Genomic DNA, 15,393 nt, shown 5'->3' with positions numbered 1-15,393 from the left:
AAGCTGTGATCGTAAAGCAGCTTTGTTTGTGTCCCGCTGACACTTTAAACTTTTTCAGTGAAGTGAGTCTATCTCTTGCTTCTCGATGAAATCTGCAACTTTTCTGATTAGATTTTTTAAAAGTTCTACAGTCAGTTTCAATTGCTAAATACTCTTAGTTTAGAACTTGGAATGCCTGATTTCAAATAAAAATTAAAATTTCAAATGTGATTTAAAAGAAAATATCTTTCCTTTTCTCTCTTTCCCTGCTTTTTCCTCCTCTTCTCCTGTCTTCATCTAATGGTCACGTTTTGTTCCCACCACGCCCCCCCCAGGATTGCAATGGTAAACCGGGGGTTGGAGTGGGGAGATGCGAAGTAATAGGGATAAGAAAGTTCTTACTTGGGCTTCCCTGGTGGTGCAGTGGTTGAGAGTCCGCCTGCCGATGCAGGGGACGCGGGTTCGTGCCCTGGTCCGGGAGGATCCCACATGCTGCGGAGCGGCTGGGCCCGTGAGCCATGGCCGCTGAGCCTGCGCGTCCGGAGCCTGTGCTCCGCAACGGGAGAGGCCACAACAGTGAGAGGCCCGCGTACCGCAAAAAAAAAAAAAAAAAAAAAAAATTTCTTACTTGATGGTACATAGCAAGATAGTGCTGTGCTCTCTGAACCTGTTAGATGTTTTGAGCTGACTCTCGCTCTTGGGGTCTTTTGGGGGGAATTATGGTTTGGATTGTGTCCTCCTAAAATTCATATGTTGAAGCCCTAACCCCTAGTACTGTGGAATGTGACTGTATTTGGGGATAGGGTCTTTAAAGATGTGATTAAGGCAAATAGGGTTATATGAGTGTGACTGGTGTCCTCATAAGAAGACATTAGGACACAGACACACAAAGAGGGAAGACCTTGTGAAAACAATGGGAGAAGAAAACCACCCACAACGAGGGAGCAAGGCTTCAGAGTGAAATCAAAATCAGCCTTGCTGTCACCCTGATTTTGGACTTCTGGCCTCCAGAACCGTGAGGATACAGACTTCTCTTGCGTAAGCCACCAGATCGTGATACTTTGTTATGGCAGCCCTAGCAAACCAGTAGAGGGCTTTGGAGATCCCTCTCCCCTTCCTTGTTCCACTCCTGGACCATCACCGGGGACCCGTCTGATTCCCTCGATGCAGGTGATGTACTCACCTCTGCTTTGCTGCTTCTCTATCTGGGAATCAGTTTCTCCTGCTCTCTTCACCCTCTAATCCACTGTGTTAGGCAGGATCCAGGACAGCTTACTACCGTCTCTCATGAATTGTCTACATCTGGTCTACAGGAGGCGTACATCTGTGCTCAGATAAACTCCAGCGTTCAGGCTGATCACAGCCCAGCAGCCGCCGCTCCTTTTTTTTCCCATTCTCACAGCTTAGGCCAGTTTCTCTCCCACCTTTTAGGTTTTCTAGGCAAGGATCAGACCCCTGTCCAGTCTCTCCAAGGGGTCCTGTAGGCCTTTCTCATGAGGTTGAGTAGGCGTGACGGGAATCATTGCATAGTTCTCTCTGAAGAAAGATCCGCCCCCATTCTCCACGTGCTCTGATCCTTTTAAACCCCGGACATGAGTGAAGGTTTGAGAGTCCTGTTAACCAGTTTTCAGCTAAATCCTTTGAAACTATGTGTGCTGGACTGGCCGCTTACTTTGGAATGCAATGTCTGTTCTATCTTTGTGCTTGCAATTTGACACTCAGTGCTTGGTCACTCATCCTTTCTCTCAGCCTCAGTGAACTTCTGCTGAGTATGGACCATGAAGAGAGTCTGCTGAGGTTAGTGGTGAAGACTTGGGCATGGCCAGGATGGACCTTTTCCTTGTTGAGAAGCTCCCTGACTGGAAGTGGTAGAATTTCATGCAATAATAATAGACCAGGCACGTAGATTTGGGGGAGTCCTTGGCCTGCTTTGTATCAGGCTGATAAAATCTCTGTCCTAAGCACTTGCCCCCAGGATGCTAGTGGATGGTCCTTGCTCTCTGTTGACTCTTACATTCCATTACTGGAACGGTCAGCTCCCTTGGCCGAGCTCAGCATGTGGTTAGGGAGATGCTGCAGGAGAAGCACAGCCAGGAGAGAGGAGAGGCAGGCAGGAGGGGAAAGGAGGGCCAGCCTGGTAAGATTCATAGGCCAAACGAGGTGGTGGTTTTGGTTGGTTGGTTTGTTTTTAACGTCTTAATGTTTTCACATGTAGATGTGAAAACTGATCACGGAGTTTACTCAAACCCCAGTACAGCTAACCCAGTCCATTTGGGACCAAAGAGAGCCTTGCTGAGGTCAAAGGGAAAGTCTAAAGGCTACCCAGGCACCTGACCTGTATCTTTGTCCTACACATTGCTTCAGGAAACACTTACCGATTTTCTGCCAATGGCTAGCACCCGAGTAATGAGCAAAATGAAAACTCTACCCTGAAAATCCTCCATTCCAATGTAAACAGCCTGAGATGTACATTTTCAGATTTGTCAAAAATTAGTATTGGGGCCCTTGAACCCCTTGCTCACATCCAAGGTCTAAAAGGGTCAGGGTGTGTGGAGATTGGGGGAGGATCTTTGGAGAGAACTTTGCAATGATTCCCACCATACCTACACAGCCTTCTGAGAGAAGCTTCTAGGACTGAGGGCAGAGCTTGGACAGGTGTCTGACCCTTGCCTGGGAAACCTCAGATGGGTGTACCCGATCTTGTGGGAAAGACCTGACAAGGTGCCCTTTTCTCATCAGCTTGCCCAAATCCTGAGTTTCCTTCATAGCCACTTAGACCCTACCCCTATGGTGAACACTTCTCTGATGCTGTGGAAGGTCTCTCCAGATAAAGATGTCCCTGACGAGAGAGCCTGTCATGCCATCCAAACTGCTCCTTGGGGAGTTACCTTTTATAGTGTTTGTCTTGCCAGATTGAAAGCATTGAGCGTTCATAGCTTTTGGTTCAAATTCCATGTTTGTGGGAGAGAGATGATTGAGAAAACAGGTACTTGAGGGAGAATAGGTAGTAGATGCTGGCAAGGAGAGAAGTATTTTAATTTTAGTTTCTTGCATTGGTTCAGTATCCTCTTCAGTGCTTTGGATTTGAAGTCTGATGTTCTTTTCACCTCTAATGCTGTGGTGATTCACAGGGAATTGTTTTAAACCACTGCCCTTGAATCCTGGGGTGTGGCATCTTGGATGCTAATACATTCCTGTGATTCAGGAAAATGTACATGTGGGTACCACTGCCATCTGCCTTTGCGAGTTCATATCGTTTCTTAGTGGCCATGGGTAACCTGCTAGTTTCTCTCCTAGATTTTAGTGTAGAGGGCTGCCCTCTCACCCCACACAATATTTCGAAAGGTTCAGTCAATGCTCGAAAACGTGGGTCTATTATATCTACTCATACAATGTCTCTAGATTATCTTTAATGAAGGTGTCAATTCTAGGTATGGTACCACTGAGTCTAGAACAGTGGTTCCCAATCTAATGGAGCATCCAAATCACTCGGCAAGTTTAAAAAAAAGAAAAATGACAGATTTCTGAGCCTCACCTCTGATTACAGAATCCAAACACCTGGCTGGGGCTCCAGGAGGACCCTTATGTGCTGACATAATTGCCAGTGTTGTCTTATGAGATAATCTTTGCGTCATATGTCGGGGTGGAAGCGGGGGCGGGTGGGAGAAGGAGTGGTTGGAAGATAGAAGACAGGAGCGTTTTTTCCTAACCGTTTCAGCTGGGGGTGGCTTATGGTAGAGAAGTGGTTAAATAGAATCTAGGGCTTCCCTGGTGGCACAGTGGTTGGGAGTCCGCCTGCCGATGCAGGGGACACGGGCTCGTGCCCTGGTCCGGGAAGATCCCACATGCCGCGGAGCGGCTGGGCCCGTGAGCCATGGCCGCTGAGCCTGCGCGTCCGGAGCCTGTGCTCCGCAACGGGAGAGGCCGCAGCAGTGAGAGGCCCGCATACCGCAAAAAAAAAGAAAAAAAAAAAGAGAATCTAGGAGCAACCACATGTTAGCACTAAGGGCACTGCTTGTTAGCCTTTGTTCCTTCGAAGTTCATTTTCAGTCAGTCCAGACGTTTCTAACCTGGAATTTTTTTAACCCTAAGGATCGGAGAGGTAATGGAGATTATTAAACTTTAAAAAAAAACGACAGCTTTGTTCAGTCGCATCCTCCTCAATTTGCCCATTTGAATTATACAGTTGAATGGCTTTTGGTACGTTCACAGGTTGTACAGCTATCATGGCAGTAAATGTAGAACATTTTTATCACCCCAAAAGGAAACTGTATCTATTATAAGTCATGCTCCGGACGCGCAGGCTCAGCGGCAGTGGCTCACGGGCCCAGCCGCTCTGCGGCATGTGGGATCTTCCCGGACCGGGGCACGAACCCGTGTCCCCTGCATCGGCAGGCGGACTCACAGCCACCAGGGAAGCCCTATTATAAGTCATTTTTAATACTCAAAGAAGTCTAACTTATTAGTTCATACTGTAGCCCTAAAGGCTAATATCAAGCTTTTTTGATTCAGGCTAGAATTATATCAGATAAGGTAGCTCATGTTAAGCTTTGATTGAGACTTACATTATTTTTAAAGGGAAAATGGATTAACAAACCCCGTTCGTTGGATCTAGTATTTCAGATGAGAGGGCAGCACGTTTGTGCATCTCTGCCCTACTCCATCCTCCGCGATGGAGTGACATCACATGATGACGGGTGACGAAGCTGTGTTTCAGTGACTTATTCTGGGTTTGCGCAGGGAGCAAACTGACTAACATTTCTGCTCAGTGAGTAGACATGCTTGAAAGGGGAGAATGTGATTCAAACACCCTTTCCCATATATGTGAAACATTTCGTCCTCTTTTTGAACCATTCAAATGAGACTCCCGTGCAATTAATTTGTCTTCACCGCAGCTCTTTTGATCTAAGCATCTTGATTAAGTGACTTTTCCAAGGACTGCTATTAGTGTAGCCTGGCTAAATTGATAGATGTCACTTTATCCAGTCTGGCTTTTGGAAGTTTGAATTTGGGAATTAGAGCTGTAAGATTCTAGCTGACCCAAAGAAGGCAAGTCGCTGATTGACTCCTGGGTCCTCTTGGGGAAGAGGAAGAGGTATTGAGGCAGAGGGAGCCCAGCATCATTTCAGGGGCAGGTGACTTCTCCCTAGTCCTGGCTTCCAGGGGTTAGGTTCTTTTACCAATACTGGGAAAGCTGTGATCTGTTACTAACTTGAATTACCCCCAGCTACAGTTCTTGTTTCTGAAGTTACTATTCTGTGGGTTTCCAGAACTTCTTTGCCCTTGACCCCTATCTCTGTCATCCTGGAGTTATACTCTTGGACCACCCAGTTCTCACACACCCAGAGCCTAGATTCCAGGAAAACATTCACTTCACAGTTAATTACCTCCCCCTGGGAATTTTTGGAATTACTTGCTTTATTTACTTAATCCTCTTAATTGTTCATTTGCATACTTCTCACTGCCATGCTGGGTGTGGGTTGGGGGGCAGCGGACAGGAAGCAAACACCCCAAAAAACTGGCACCATGCCCACGAACACCCCCCCACCCCCACCCCAACGTGACCTCAGACAAAAATCCGACCCAACTTCGTCGCCTAAGGCATTGCTTTCTTGCCTGAAGGAATGCTTTGGGTGGTTCCACCTTGGTGGGCTACACAGTTTGTGGATTATCTAAGCCTGGGTTTCTCTTTGCTTCTTTTCCTGCTGCATGGATTTGGCCTCTTTTCTTGGTTATTAGCACTTCTCCCAGAGGGTGGAAGGAATTGAACTGAAAGGGCGATTTCCGTTTTCTAGCTACATTTGATGGAGAACCATGAGCCAGTGACAGGTTGGGAACATCTGATTGTCATTATTTCTACTTGGATTCATCAAAGGTGGTTTGCTCTGACATGAAGAAGGGCTGTTTTATAAACCAGTGCAACTTTGATAAGGATAGTTCCTGTTTCATGTACCTTATTTCTAGGTTCTCAAACTTGTATGCCAAGTAAATAAATATTCAACCAAGGAGGTTCCTGGGCCCTGGTCCTGAGATTCAATTTCCATTGACTTTTGCATTTAGCAAACTGTCCCCAGGTCCTTCTGATTCAGATTAAGGAGGGGGCCAACTTCCAGAAACACTGTCTGGGAGTTGGTACTTTGCTGTCCAGGTCCCAGCCCAGCCTTCTCTGTGGTTAAATACGTGGCAGTTAACAAGGTGTAATTACAGTGTGTGTGGTTTCCAAGGCAACACACATTCTGTCACCCCTGCTGAGGCTGGGAAGATTGAAAGGGACCACAGGGAGGCTGCCTAATGGTGTGGCCTCCAGATTAATGTCATTGAGGTGCTTTATGATGACCGGGTTTTGGTACCATTCGCCCAAGGGCCCTGCTTAAGGGCAGCCGCAGTAATGAAAGTAAACAGATGAGAAGCCAGGCAGCTGCTAGACCACTTCTGGAGGTGGCGATGAAGACCTGAGGAGGGATAAGTCCAGCCTTTCAGTTGCTTGCATTTCCCCTGCTCTATTTCCTCAAATCGGTTTGGTCCAGAATGATAAGGATGGTGGAGAAACATGATGACCTTGAAAGGCTTTTGAAAAATGATGGTCAACTGTGGTCAGCATCCTACCACCCTTCCTTAGTCCTCAAATGGACAGGACTGTTGATGTCCCCTGTTCTCATTTTGTCAACTGAGGCTTGAAGTTACATTTCCGGAGCACTTACTAGGTGATGGGAACTTGCACAAAGATTTTTCGGGCCTTTTTGACCTGAACGGGAGGGTTCCACACTGTACATTTTCCAGGTTTAAAGATGGAAAAGATCAAGTTCGTACCATATTTTAGCACAGAAGTTTACTGTTGGGTTTTAGTTTTAAAGCTGTAGGGCAGCGGAAAAGGCATTCAACCATCAGTCTGACTTTGGGGTCTGGTTTTGACTTTTATCCTACAGAGGTTTTGGGAATGCACACATGTTTCTTCACTTCTCTCAGGAGGCTCTGTCTCGACCTCTGGAAAATGAGGGGCTTCGACTAGATCAGTAGTCTTACCTTTTGGATGGTGACAACCCCCTTGCAGAATCTGATGAATATAGGAACTTTCTTCTCTTAAAAAAAGTGCATATATACTGTCATTCCAAAAATTACCTTCACTTTCTGAAGGGACCACAGACCCCTCCTAAATGAGGTGGTTTCTTAAAACTTTTCCAGCTCTGGCTCTGAATCACTGGGTCCCACGACGACCTGGGGGGAGTCTTTCACTGTTTTGAGTGGCTTCCTGAGGAATGATGTATTCAGTGAGGGAGGTTTTGTTGTTTCTTGCATTTTTCACTCATTGCCCTGTGCATCTAGGAGGGGGAAGGAAAGAAGCCACACTGAGAAAAATAAATAGGGAATGAATGGCATCTGGAATATGAGCTGTTTTCCTTATCATGCTTCACTACGGTGGCCCTTCCAGAGGAGGTTGAGGGTATAACTATAATGTGAAGGATGTGGAGAGGAGTGAGTTAGGCACACGGATACTGTATTTTGTGCAGTGACAGGTCAGCAGTTACTTAAGCTTTTTCTACTTTGAATGGGAAGTTGGGATAAAATTTCAAGTTTCGGTTAACTTGAAAATGTCAGAAGGTTCCAGGTAGTATCACGAACGGGAATAACGTATGTTCTTTACCACTTCCCAGCCCTTAACCCTGACCACCTTCCTGACTCAACCCCAGTCGCCTACGCATGGCCCGAAGTCCTAATCCATTCAGGAGGGAGTATCTGTAGTGTTTGTCTGGGAACCTAGATACTTAATTTCTTCTTTTCTTCCTCTGGTTAGGTGCTGAAAGTCTCCTCTAGAGCTCTGGAAGGCTGAATGGAGTAAACATGAAGAGCTTGAAAGCCAAGTTCAGGAAGAGTGACGTAAGTAGTCTGGCTGTTCCCCCCACGTTCCTGGGGCTGCAGCAACACCCTCCCTCATACCTTGATAAGGTGCTGGGTTAATCAACTACAGAAGCCAGAAGCACTCTGGGGCCCAGCTCAGGGTGGCTTTTGTGAACGGCGTGTTCTAGGTTCCTTGCTCTATGTGTGTATAGCTTCCGAAAATGACTTTTTTTTTTTTTTTACTCCTGGCATCTGTGCCTTGGAGAGAAAGGAACGGTCAAATTAAACATCTTTTTTTCCCCCCCTTGATTCCCGATAGAGTGCCAGAGTATTCCTTTTAAAATTCTAATGAGACTACTGCTCAAACCCTCCCCGCTCCACCTACCGGCTCTGCATCTCACTTGGAATAAAAGCTAAAGTCCTTAAAACAGCCTACCAGTTCTTAATATCGGCTGAAATTGAACATCTTAACAAAAAGAATCAGTCAAATGCCTCAGCATCGTTAGAGTCCCCCCAGATCTGATTCAGAATGTCATTCTTAGAGGAAGCTAGTCTCATGAAAGTGGTTAGGAATTACGTGTTAGCAAGGTTCATCTTGGGCATTTAGAAAACTTTTAAATTCTGTTAGGATCTTGTGGTGAAACAGCAATATCTATTGCTGCCTGCACCTTTATTCTCCCAGCATTCCTGGGGTTCTTCCTCATTTGTTATTCATCATAAAAGACTGGATTGGAGGAACCAGTTATGATGTCAGAATTACGAGACAAAGTCTCCCAGAGGAGAAAATGGACAAAGACAACACAGCAGCGGGATTATACGTGATGCTATTGTAACAAAAGATCACCTTATAAACGCTGCCGAGGTTCCAGTCTTGGACTAGTTGCACTCCAGATGCTTGGAGCAGAATGGTTGAATGGGAGAAATTCATGGAAGGGTGTGAGATGGAAGCTGAGACGTGTCACTCTCCTACTGGGTTTGCTTGGCTGTCGTTTTGCATTAGGTAGTTAAAGGTGAACCTGGATTTTATTTCTGTGCCGTGAATTATATGACAGCTTGGTACAGCCGCATTTTTGCAATAACTGGAGGCCGTGTCTTTTATGGCTAACATCACACATACACACGCACACACATGCACGCACACGCACGCACACACACGCGCACCCACACACACCTCCTTTTGGCTGAAGCTTATCTCCTGAGGCTGCATCATGACATGTAACTTACTGCCCTGATAAGGCCCAGACCAGATGAGATGCTTGTGGGATGATTGCAGAATCTTGTCGTGCTGAAAAGAAGTTAGAGCTAGAAAGGGTTTTTAGGAAAAAGTGAGCCTCACCTTCTCATTCTTCAGGTAAGTTAACTACAACTCAGAATGTGAAGAGACTTGGCTGAAGTAGTCCACTTAGCCTTTGGCCGGAGTGAGAGCCTTGGTCATCTGACTTCCTTAACCCCTTGTCCCTGCCAGTCCCCAGAGAAACCCCCTTCAACCTCCTCATTTGCTGGCCCAATGATGCTACAACCTGCAGACCTCATTGGACTTTCAGTTAAGAAGGGAAAGGCAATTAAATGGAAAATGTTGCCCAGTCGAGCAGATGCGGGTTTGTAAATTGCGTGACCAGGTTAACAAATACCTTTTCCATTCCAAGGGAATTTGGGCACCTTCCATTTGCACAAGTTGAGATTGATTTAGCCAAATTTAATCAGTCTAGAATTCCATGATATATGAACAGGGGCAGGGGGAAATGATAGCGTACACTTTTGGTTTAAAAATTAAAAACTGGTGGCCTTAGAGAGGGTGTTGCTGGAATCTAGTTTTTTTAAATAAAAACTGAAATATTTCCATGATTTAGGGGAAAAAGTCACAGTAATAACACTATTAAAAGCGTCTGGGATTTGGCCGCAGAAAGGCTGTGGTTTTGGCAGTTAGGACAAAGGGAAAAAACGTTAGAGGAGCACGCTTGGGGGAGGAGAGCAAAAGAAATTGGTATTATGGGACCAGACAATTTCAGATGGCTCCCCAGTTTCATCGCAGATTGCTTCCCAGAGTGCCATCACTGTACTGTGAGATGGAGGGAATAAAAGCAAAAAAGAAAACCGTTTCAAACCCCAGCTTGAAGAGCTAACCATTGTGAAGTATTTACTATATGTCAGGCACTATGCCAGGCTCATTACGTGAACTTCATTTAATCTTGCCACAGACCTGATGTGGTAGGTATTAGTGTCAGGCTCATTTTCCAGATGAAGAAACTGAGACCCAGGGAGCTCCAGTCCCTTGCCTGGGTCTGGGTTCTTCTAGCTCAAAGTTGTATAGCTAGTTTTTGTGCCAAAGTAGCCTGATTCCAGAGCCCAGGTTTCCTGAAAGAGGAAATTTGGATGGAGGTTTGATTTTATGAAACAGAGCAGTCCAGGCAGTAGCTTGGAAAAGTGACTTTGGACCGAGTTCCGTGGCCTTGGGCAAGTCTCTACCCTTCCCTGAACCCCCAGGTTTCTCACCTGAAAAGCGGAGAAAATAGTATTAGCCTCACGAAGTTGTTGTGAAGGTTAAAATATGCTGATGTCTGTAAGGCACACATCTTAGGCCTGGCACTCAGGAGGTGCTTGGTAAATCTTTCTTCCTCTTTCTTAATCAGGAACCCACGATATAGTTCAGAGGACTTCAGCGCTGTAGTTGGCAGACAGGTTCAGACTCACTACAGGCTTTCCTCGGGAGGGTTCCTGCCTCCTGCTTGGGTATCGTGAGGGATCTTCAGAGCTCAAGCCTGGGCAGTGAGGGCCTCCTCTCTCTTACAACACGTATGTCTCCGTTTAAGCAGTAGATTTGAGATGAGACCGATACCCGAGTGCTTGCGGCACGAAAGAACAACTAGAGTTCTCTCAATTCTGTTATTCTGCGTGACCATTGGGAATTCTTATTTGTGTCTAAAATTTAAAATAATCAAATAGGGCAGACTGCAAAGTCATATTTTTGTTGGTGCCAACTTTATTTCCTGTGTGAAATATTTTACTGACCTCGAATATTTTTAAAATTGAAAATTATTTTAAAATTGCTAATTTAATTGCTAATTAAAAGTAAACCATGAGTCAAGAGTATAATTAGGGTTTTCAAGAAAGAAATCCACGATGAAAAAAGTAGGCCGAAAGGGGTATGTGGTCTGGAGGGCGGAATAATCTGCTAACACTTGCTGCCTCTGAGGAGGGATTCAGAGCTAGGAGTGGGTGCGGGAGGGAGTTTTGCTTTTCACCGGGTGCCTTGGGGTTTGCCTTTTTCGGTATACGTGTATGCGCCCACATGTACCACTTATTACAAGAAAAACAAGTCTTAAACTGTTTATATTCAGTTCAATGAGCCAAACTATAATCTCCTTTACCTGAAGTGAGTGGTCTCTCTCAAAGAACAACCGTAAACCCTCGGCCATCAAATATTCCTGCTTGTCTTTGTGTGAGGCTGAAAGGAGAATGGGAAAGAAAGGGCTCTTTGTGTTTCTGGGGGGTAGGAAGAAGAGGGACAGCAGATCATGTTCGTGCTCTCATAAAGGGAAGGCAGGTGACCCGCGGGCGTGATCATGTTTCAGCCAGCCTGCGTCTGGGAGGTCTGCAGCCAGATGAGTTTGTGGCCATTGAGAGCAAATCCCAGGAGTGAGGAAGGACAAGTGTGGCCCAAAGGAGCCCCCCGTGGATGGCCTGAAGGTCATTGTGCTGCACCAAGCCCATCATGCGGGTAGAGATTTCCTCCGAGTGTCCTTTCTGGAACCCTTGACTCAGACAGCTGCTAAGTCAAGGGTGGGTTTATGTGTGTGACCTAGGGAAATGGGCCCGATTCCCTGGGCTGTGGTTAGATCCTGTCCTTGTCTCCTTGCTTTCATCCCTAAACGTGATTGTGAGCAGATAATCCACAGAGGCCAGAGAAATCCTAACGTGGATGACATTTTCCAGTTCCCATTGCTAACTTGATTTTGGGCATCCTTGAACTTGGGTTAGATACTGGGAAGGATACGGGAGAAATGTGAGGGATGGTTCTTGTCTTGAAGAAGCTCATAAGCCGAGGTGGGAGGAGAAAAGCTACACACAGGAAATAACTAAGGCAAAATACTGACCATGTATAATATAGATAGTAAAAGGATCTCCAGGATGATATAACCACTTGTTGAATTGTGAGACCTGGATGATAAATGCTGTAGATTTTCAGAGAAGGGTAAATCACTGGAAATGGGAAAACTGGGGGGAGCTTTATGGAGGTGAAGCTTCTTCCAGGCCTCAGGGATGCATAGGATTTGGAACGATGGTTAGGAGAGGAGCAGAGGAAAGGGTAATGCAGGGCAGCCGGCCGTGAAGCACAGTGGGTAGACTCAGTTTCCAAAAATTGCCCTTGCTATGCAGAACAGTGAAGCTTCAGGAGCCCAGGAAAGTGCCCATGGAGGGGTTCTGAGTCTTTTAGCAAGAACACTATAAATTTTTCATTCTAGTTTTAAAAATGGATGTACTTGACTTTTTACGCTTATAAAGTAAGCACAGAGTACTAAATCATCATTATTTACTTCTTTTATGACTAGTTTGAAAGTAGCTTCTTTACCTCTTTAAATATTTGCAGCAACTAGTACGTGGTTCCACATGGAAAAATGAGCTGTCATCATGAGAAATGAGGCCAAGAAGGTTGGGATTTCCCTTTGCTAATAAAATGCTCAGGCTTCTGGAATTTCTTTGTAAATGCCAATTTTTAGTGCCTTGAGTGAAATGGGTGGAGGCTGAGGGATGGGAAAAGGGGTTGAAAGATCTTTGTAACAAATCTTGAGAACTGCCTTTCAAACATGATCGAGGCCTTCAGAGTTTACTCTGTGGGTGTGTGTTTAATTTTATGAAAGATTTGTTCCCAATTCTGTTTTCCATTATAATAGGGAAGCAGTGGACGTGCCATTTAGGGAAACAAACAAAAGATAAAGGCAGCCAGTTGAAAATGGCTGGCTCCACGAGAGGTTAAATTGATGGTATTTCTTTCTGTAGCAGCTACTAAGGACTGCAGCTTTCAGCCAAAGAATGCACATACCCTGTGAACCTTGAGGAGCCAGACACATCCTGCTCGGACAGGAGTTGGAATTTGTTGCCTGTTGAGAGAATAGCTCTCATGAAGGTCAATAATCGACACCTCCGCCAAGGTATTTTTTTCAAGGAGTTTTTCGTCATTTATGATAAGTTTTTACAGATGCCCAAGACTCCCTCCCCTGCCATACATGCAAAAAATAATGAGAGTATTTAAAATCCGAGCCTCTTGACGGGGGAGCCTTGGCCAAATCTATTGTAAAGCTAAGCCTCTTCGTTTTCATCGACATAATTTAAAAATACATCGGAGGTGACCTTTTGGGATGGAGGGCTGAGGCTCTTGGAAACTTCTGCAGAGAATTTGGTCAGGTTCGTGTCAGGCTACATAGTTTCTCCAGGTCTTGTCAGCCCGTCTTAAGTGGGGAATCTGTTTGCTGCCTGATTTCACCTTGTATAAGTTTCCTAGGGCTGCCGTAAACACACATTGAGTGGCTTCAGCAGCCATCGTGTATTGTCTCACGGTTCTGGGGACTAGAAGTTTGAGATCAAGGTGTTGGCAGGGCTGCTTCCTCGTGAGGGCTGTGACGGGGAATGGGATCCACGCCTCTCCCAGCTTTGTCTGGTGGTTTGCAGTCATTGGCTTGGAGATGCGTCGCCCTGATCTCTGCCTGCATCTTCACATGGTGAGCTCTGTGTGTGTGTCTATCTCTCTTCAAATTTTCCTTTTTTTATAAGGACACCGGTCATATTGGGTTAGGGCCCACCCTGATGATGTCATTTTGATTTGATTATCTTTGTAAAGACCCCATCTCCAGATCAGGCCATATTCTGAGGTACTCAAGACTCCAGCTTATCAATTTTGCAGGGTGTGTGTCAGGATGGGGCACACAGTTCAACCCAAAACATACCTCCATCCTTTTCTATCTAGAGCAGTTTCTTAGGAGCCCTGGCACTCCCCCACTGAGCATGCGTGCTCATAAATCTTAGCTCCACAGTTTCTTCATCTTTGGACTATTTTCAGTGTCTAATAGAGTGAGGCTAGAGTATCACATTTTTTTAGTGGGTGTCAGTGCCTAATACATAATATTAATCACAAGGGTAAACACATAAGATTAATCACAAGAGGGCTTCCCTGGTGGCGCAGTGGTTGAGAGTCCACCTGCCGATGCAGGGGACACGGGTTCGTGCCCCGGTCCGGGAAGATCCCACATGCCGCGGAGCGGCTGGGCCCGTGAGCCATGGCCGCTGAGCCTGCGCGTCCGGAGCCTGTGCTCCGCAGCGGGAGAGGCCACAACAGTGAGAGGCCAGCGTACCGCAAAAAAAAAAAAAAAAAAAGTGTAAACACGTATTGATCGCTGACCTACTGCAACAGAAATTAGGAGAAGAGGTCTCATTGATTGAATGCTTACTGTGTGCCAGGCACTGTAGCAAACCCTTTACGTGTAATGCTTACAAAACTGTATCCAGTAAAGACCATTACTGTAATACCAATTTACAGAGGGAGAAATTAAGGTTGAGGGAAGTTAAGTAACTTGGACAAAGTCGCACATTCGATAAATGGCAGAGAGATCTGAACCCTGGTTTATCATGATGCCAGAGCTTGTACTGGCAACAGCTGTACACACTTGTTGCCACAGGGCATTCCCTTTCCTAAGTTCAAAAGCTGCAAACTGCAGGAAGTGAATTCTGCTCTGTTGCCCTAAGCAAAAAAGACCCATAGAATGACCTTATTATTATCAGTGCTCTCTACGGTGGCAAATCCTTGGGTTGCTTCCTGAGAGGCAAATGCACTTCAGACTGAACTTTTAAAGCAAGAGAGGACAGATGCTGCTACTTTCTGTTCTTCTGCTGCAGTTAGGAAAACTAATTCTGATTCTGTATGGAGCCCTATTGCTGGCTAACTGGACCACAGCCTCATTCTATTGTGTTGGCCAAAAAGTTCATTTGGGCTTTTCCATGAGATGTTATGGAAAAAACCCGAACAAACTTTTTGGCCAACCCAAATAGTTACCCCAGACCATAATTGCAGGAATTCTTGGTTAAACCTGATACCATTCCAGCTGCAGCTGGAGACCAATATGAAACTCAGAACCTGGCCCCTAAACTTGGGGAAATCTGATCATCTACATAAGCAGTGAATCATCTAGCTTATTACCTATTATCTCTTTATTCTGAATTAATTATGTAATCATTTCGAACTATTGCTGACCTCGATGTTTTTTGCTTGATAAATTCTTGTATGTAACTTTTCCTTTGGAGTGAAATAGGAATTGCTTCTGAATTCATTCCGTGGAGATTTTCAGTTGTGTTTCTATCCACAGATCTTTGCTGTAAGAGGTGGTTATTTTCATTTCTGTGGCAGCAGGTGTTAGCATGAGTTGAAGGCCCAGTATCTATAAAGATGACATTATTGGGACTTCCCCAGTGGTCCAGTGGTTAAGAATCCGCCTTCTAGTGCAAGGGACTCGGGTTCCATCCCTGGTCAGGGAACTAAGATCCCACGTGCCGCAACTAAGATCCGATGCAGCCAAAAACATAAATAAA

General features: G+C 45.6%; 1 protein-coding gene across 3 annotated transcripts in view; it reads left to right on the top strand.

Moving 5' to 3' along the window:
• Positions 1–15,393, top strand: part of RAI14 (retinoic acid induced 14) — a 147,424-nt gene that overhangs the window by 24,581 nt on the left and 107,450 nt on the right. For all 3 annotated transcript variants that reach the window (XM_082836327.1, XM_082836325.1, XM_082836326.1), the window contains exon 2: positions 7,772–7,854. In XM_082836327.1, coding sequence (XP_082692453.1) covers positions 7,819–7,854 — 36 coding nt within the window. In that variant the 5' untranslated portion in view covers positions 7,772–7,818. The remainder of the gene's footprint in view (positions 1–7,771; positions 7,855–15,393) is intronic.

This window comes from Leucopleurus acutus (assembly GCF_964270905.1).
Source record: "Leucopleurus acutus genome assembly, chromosome: 3".
Taxonomy (NCBI): Eukaryota; Metazoa; Chordata; class Mammalia; order Artiodactyla; family Delphinidae; genus Leucopleurus; species Leucopleurus acutus.
The sequence above is the reverse complement of the archived record's forward strand: the minus strand, read 5'-3'. Positions and strand labels throughout refer to the sequence as shown.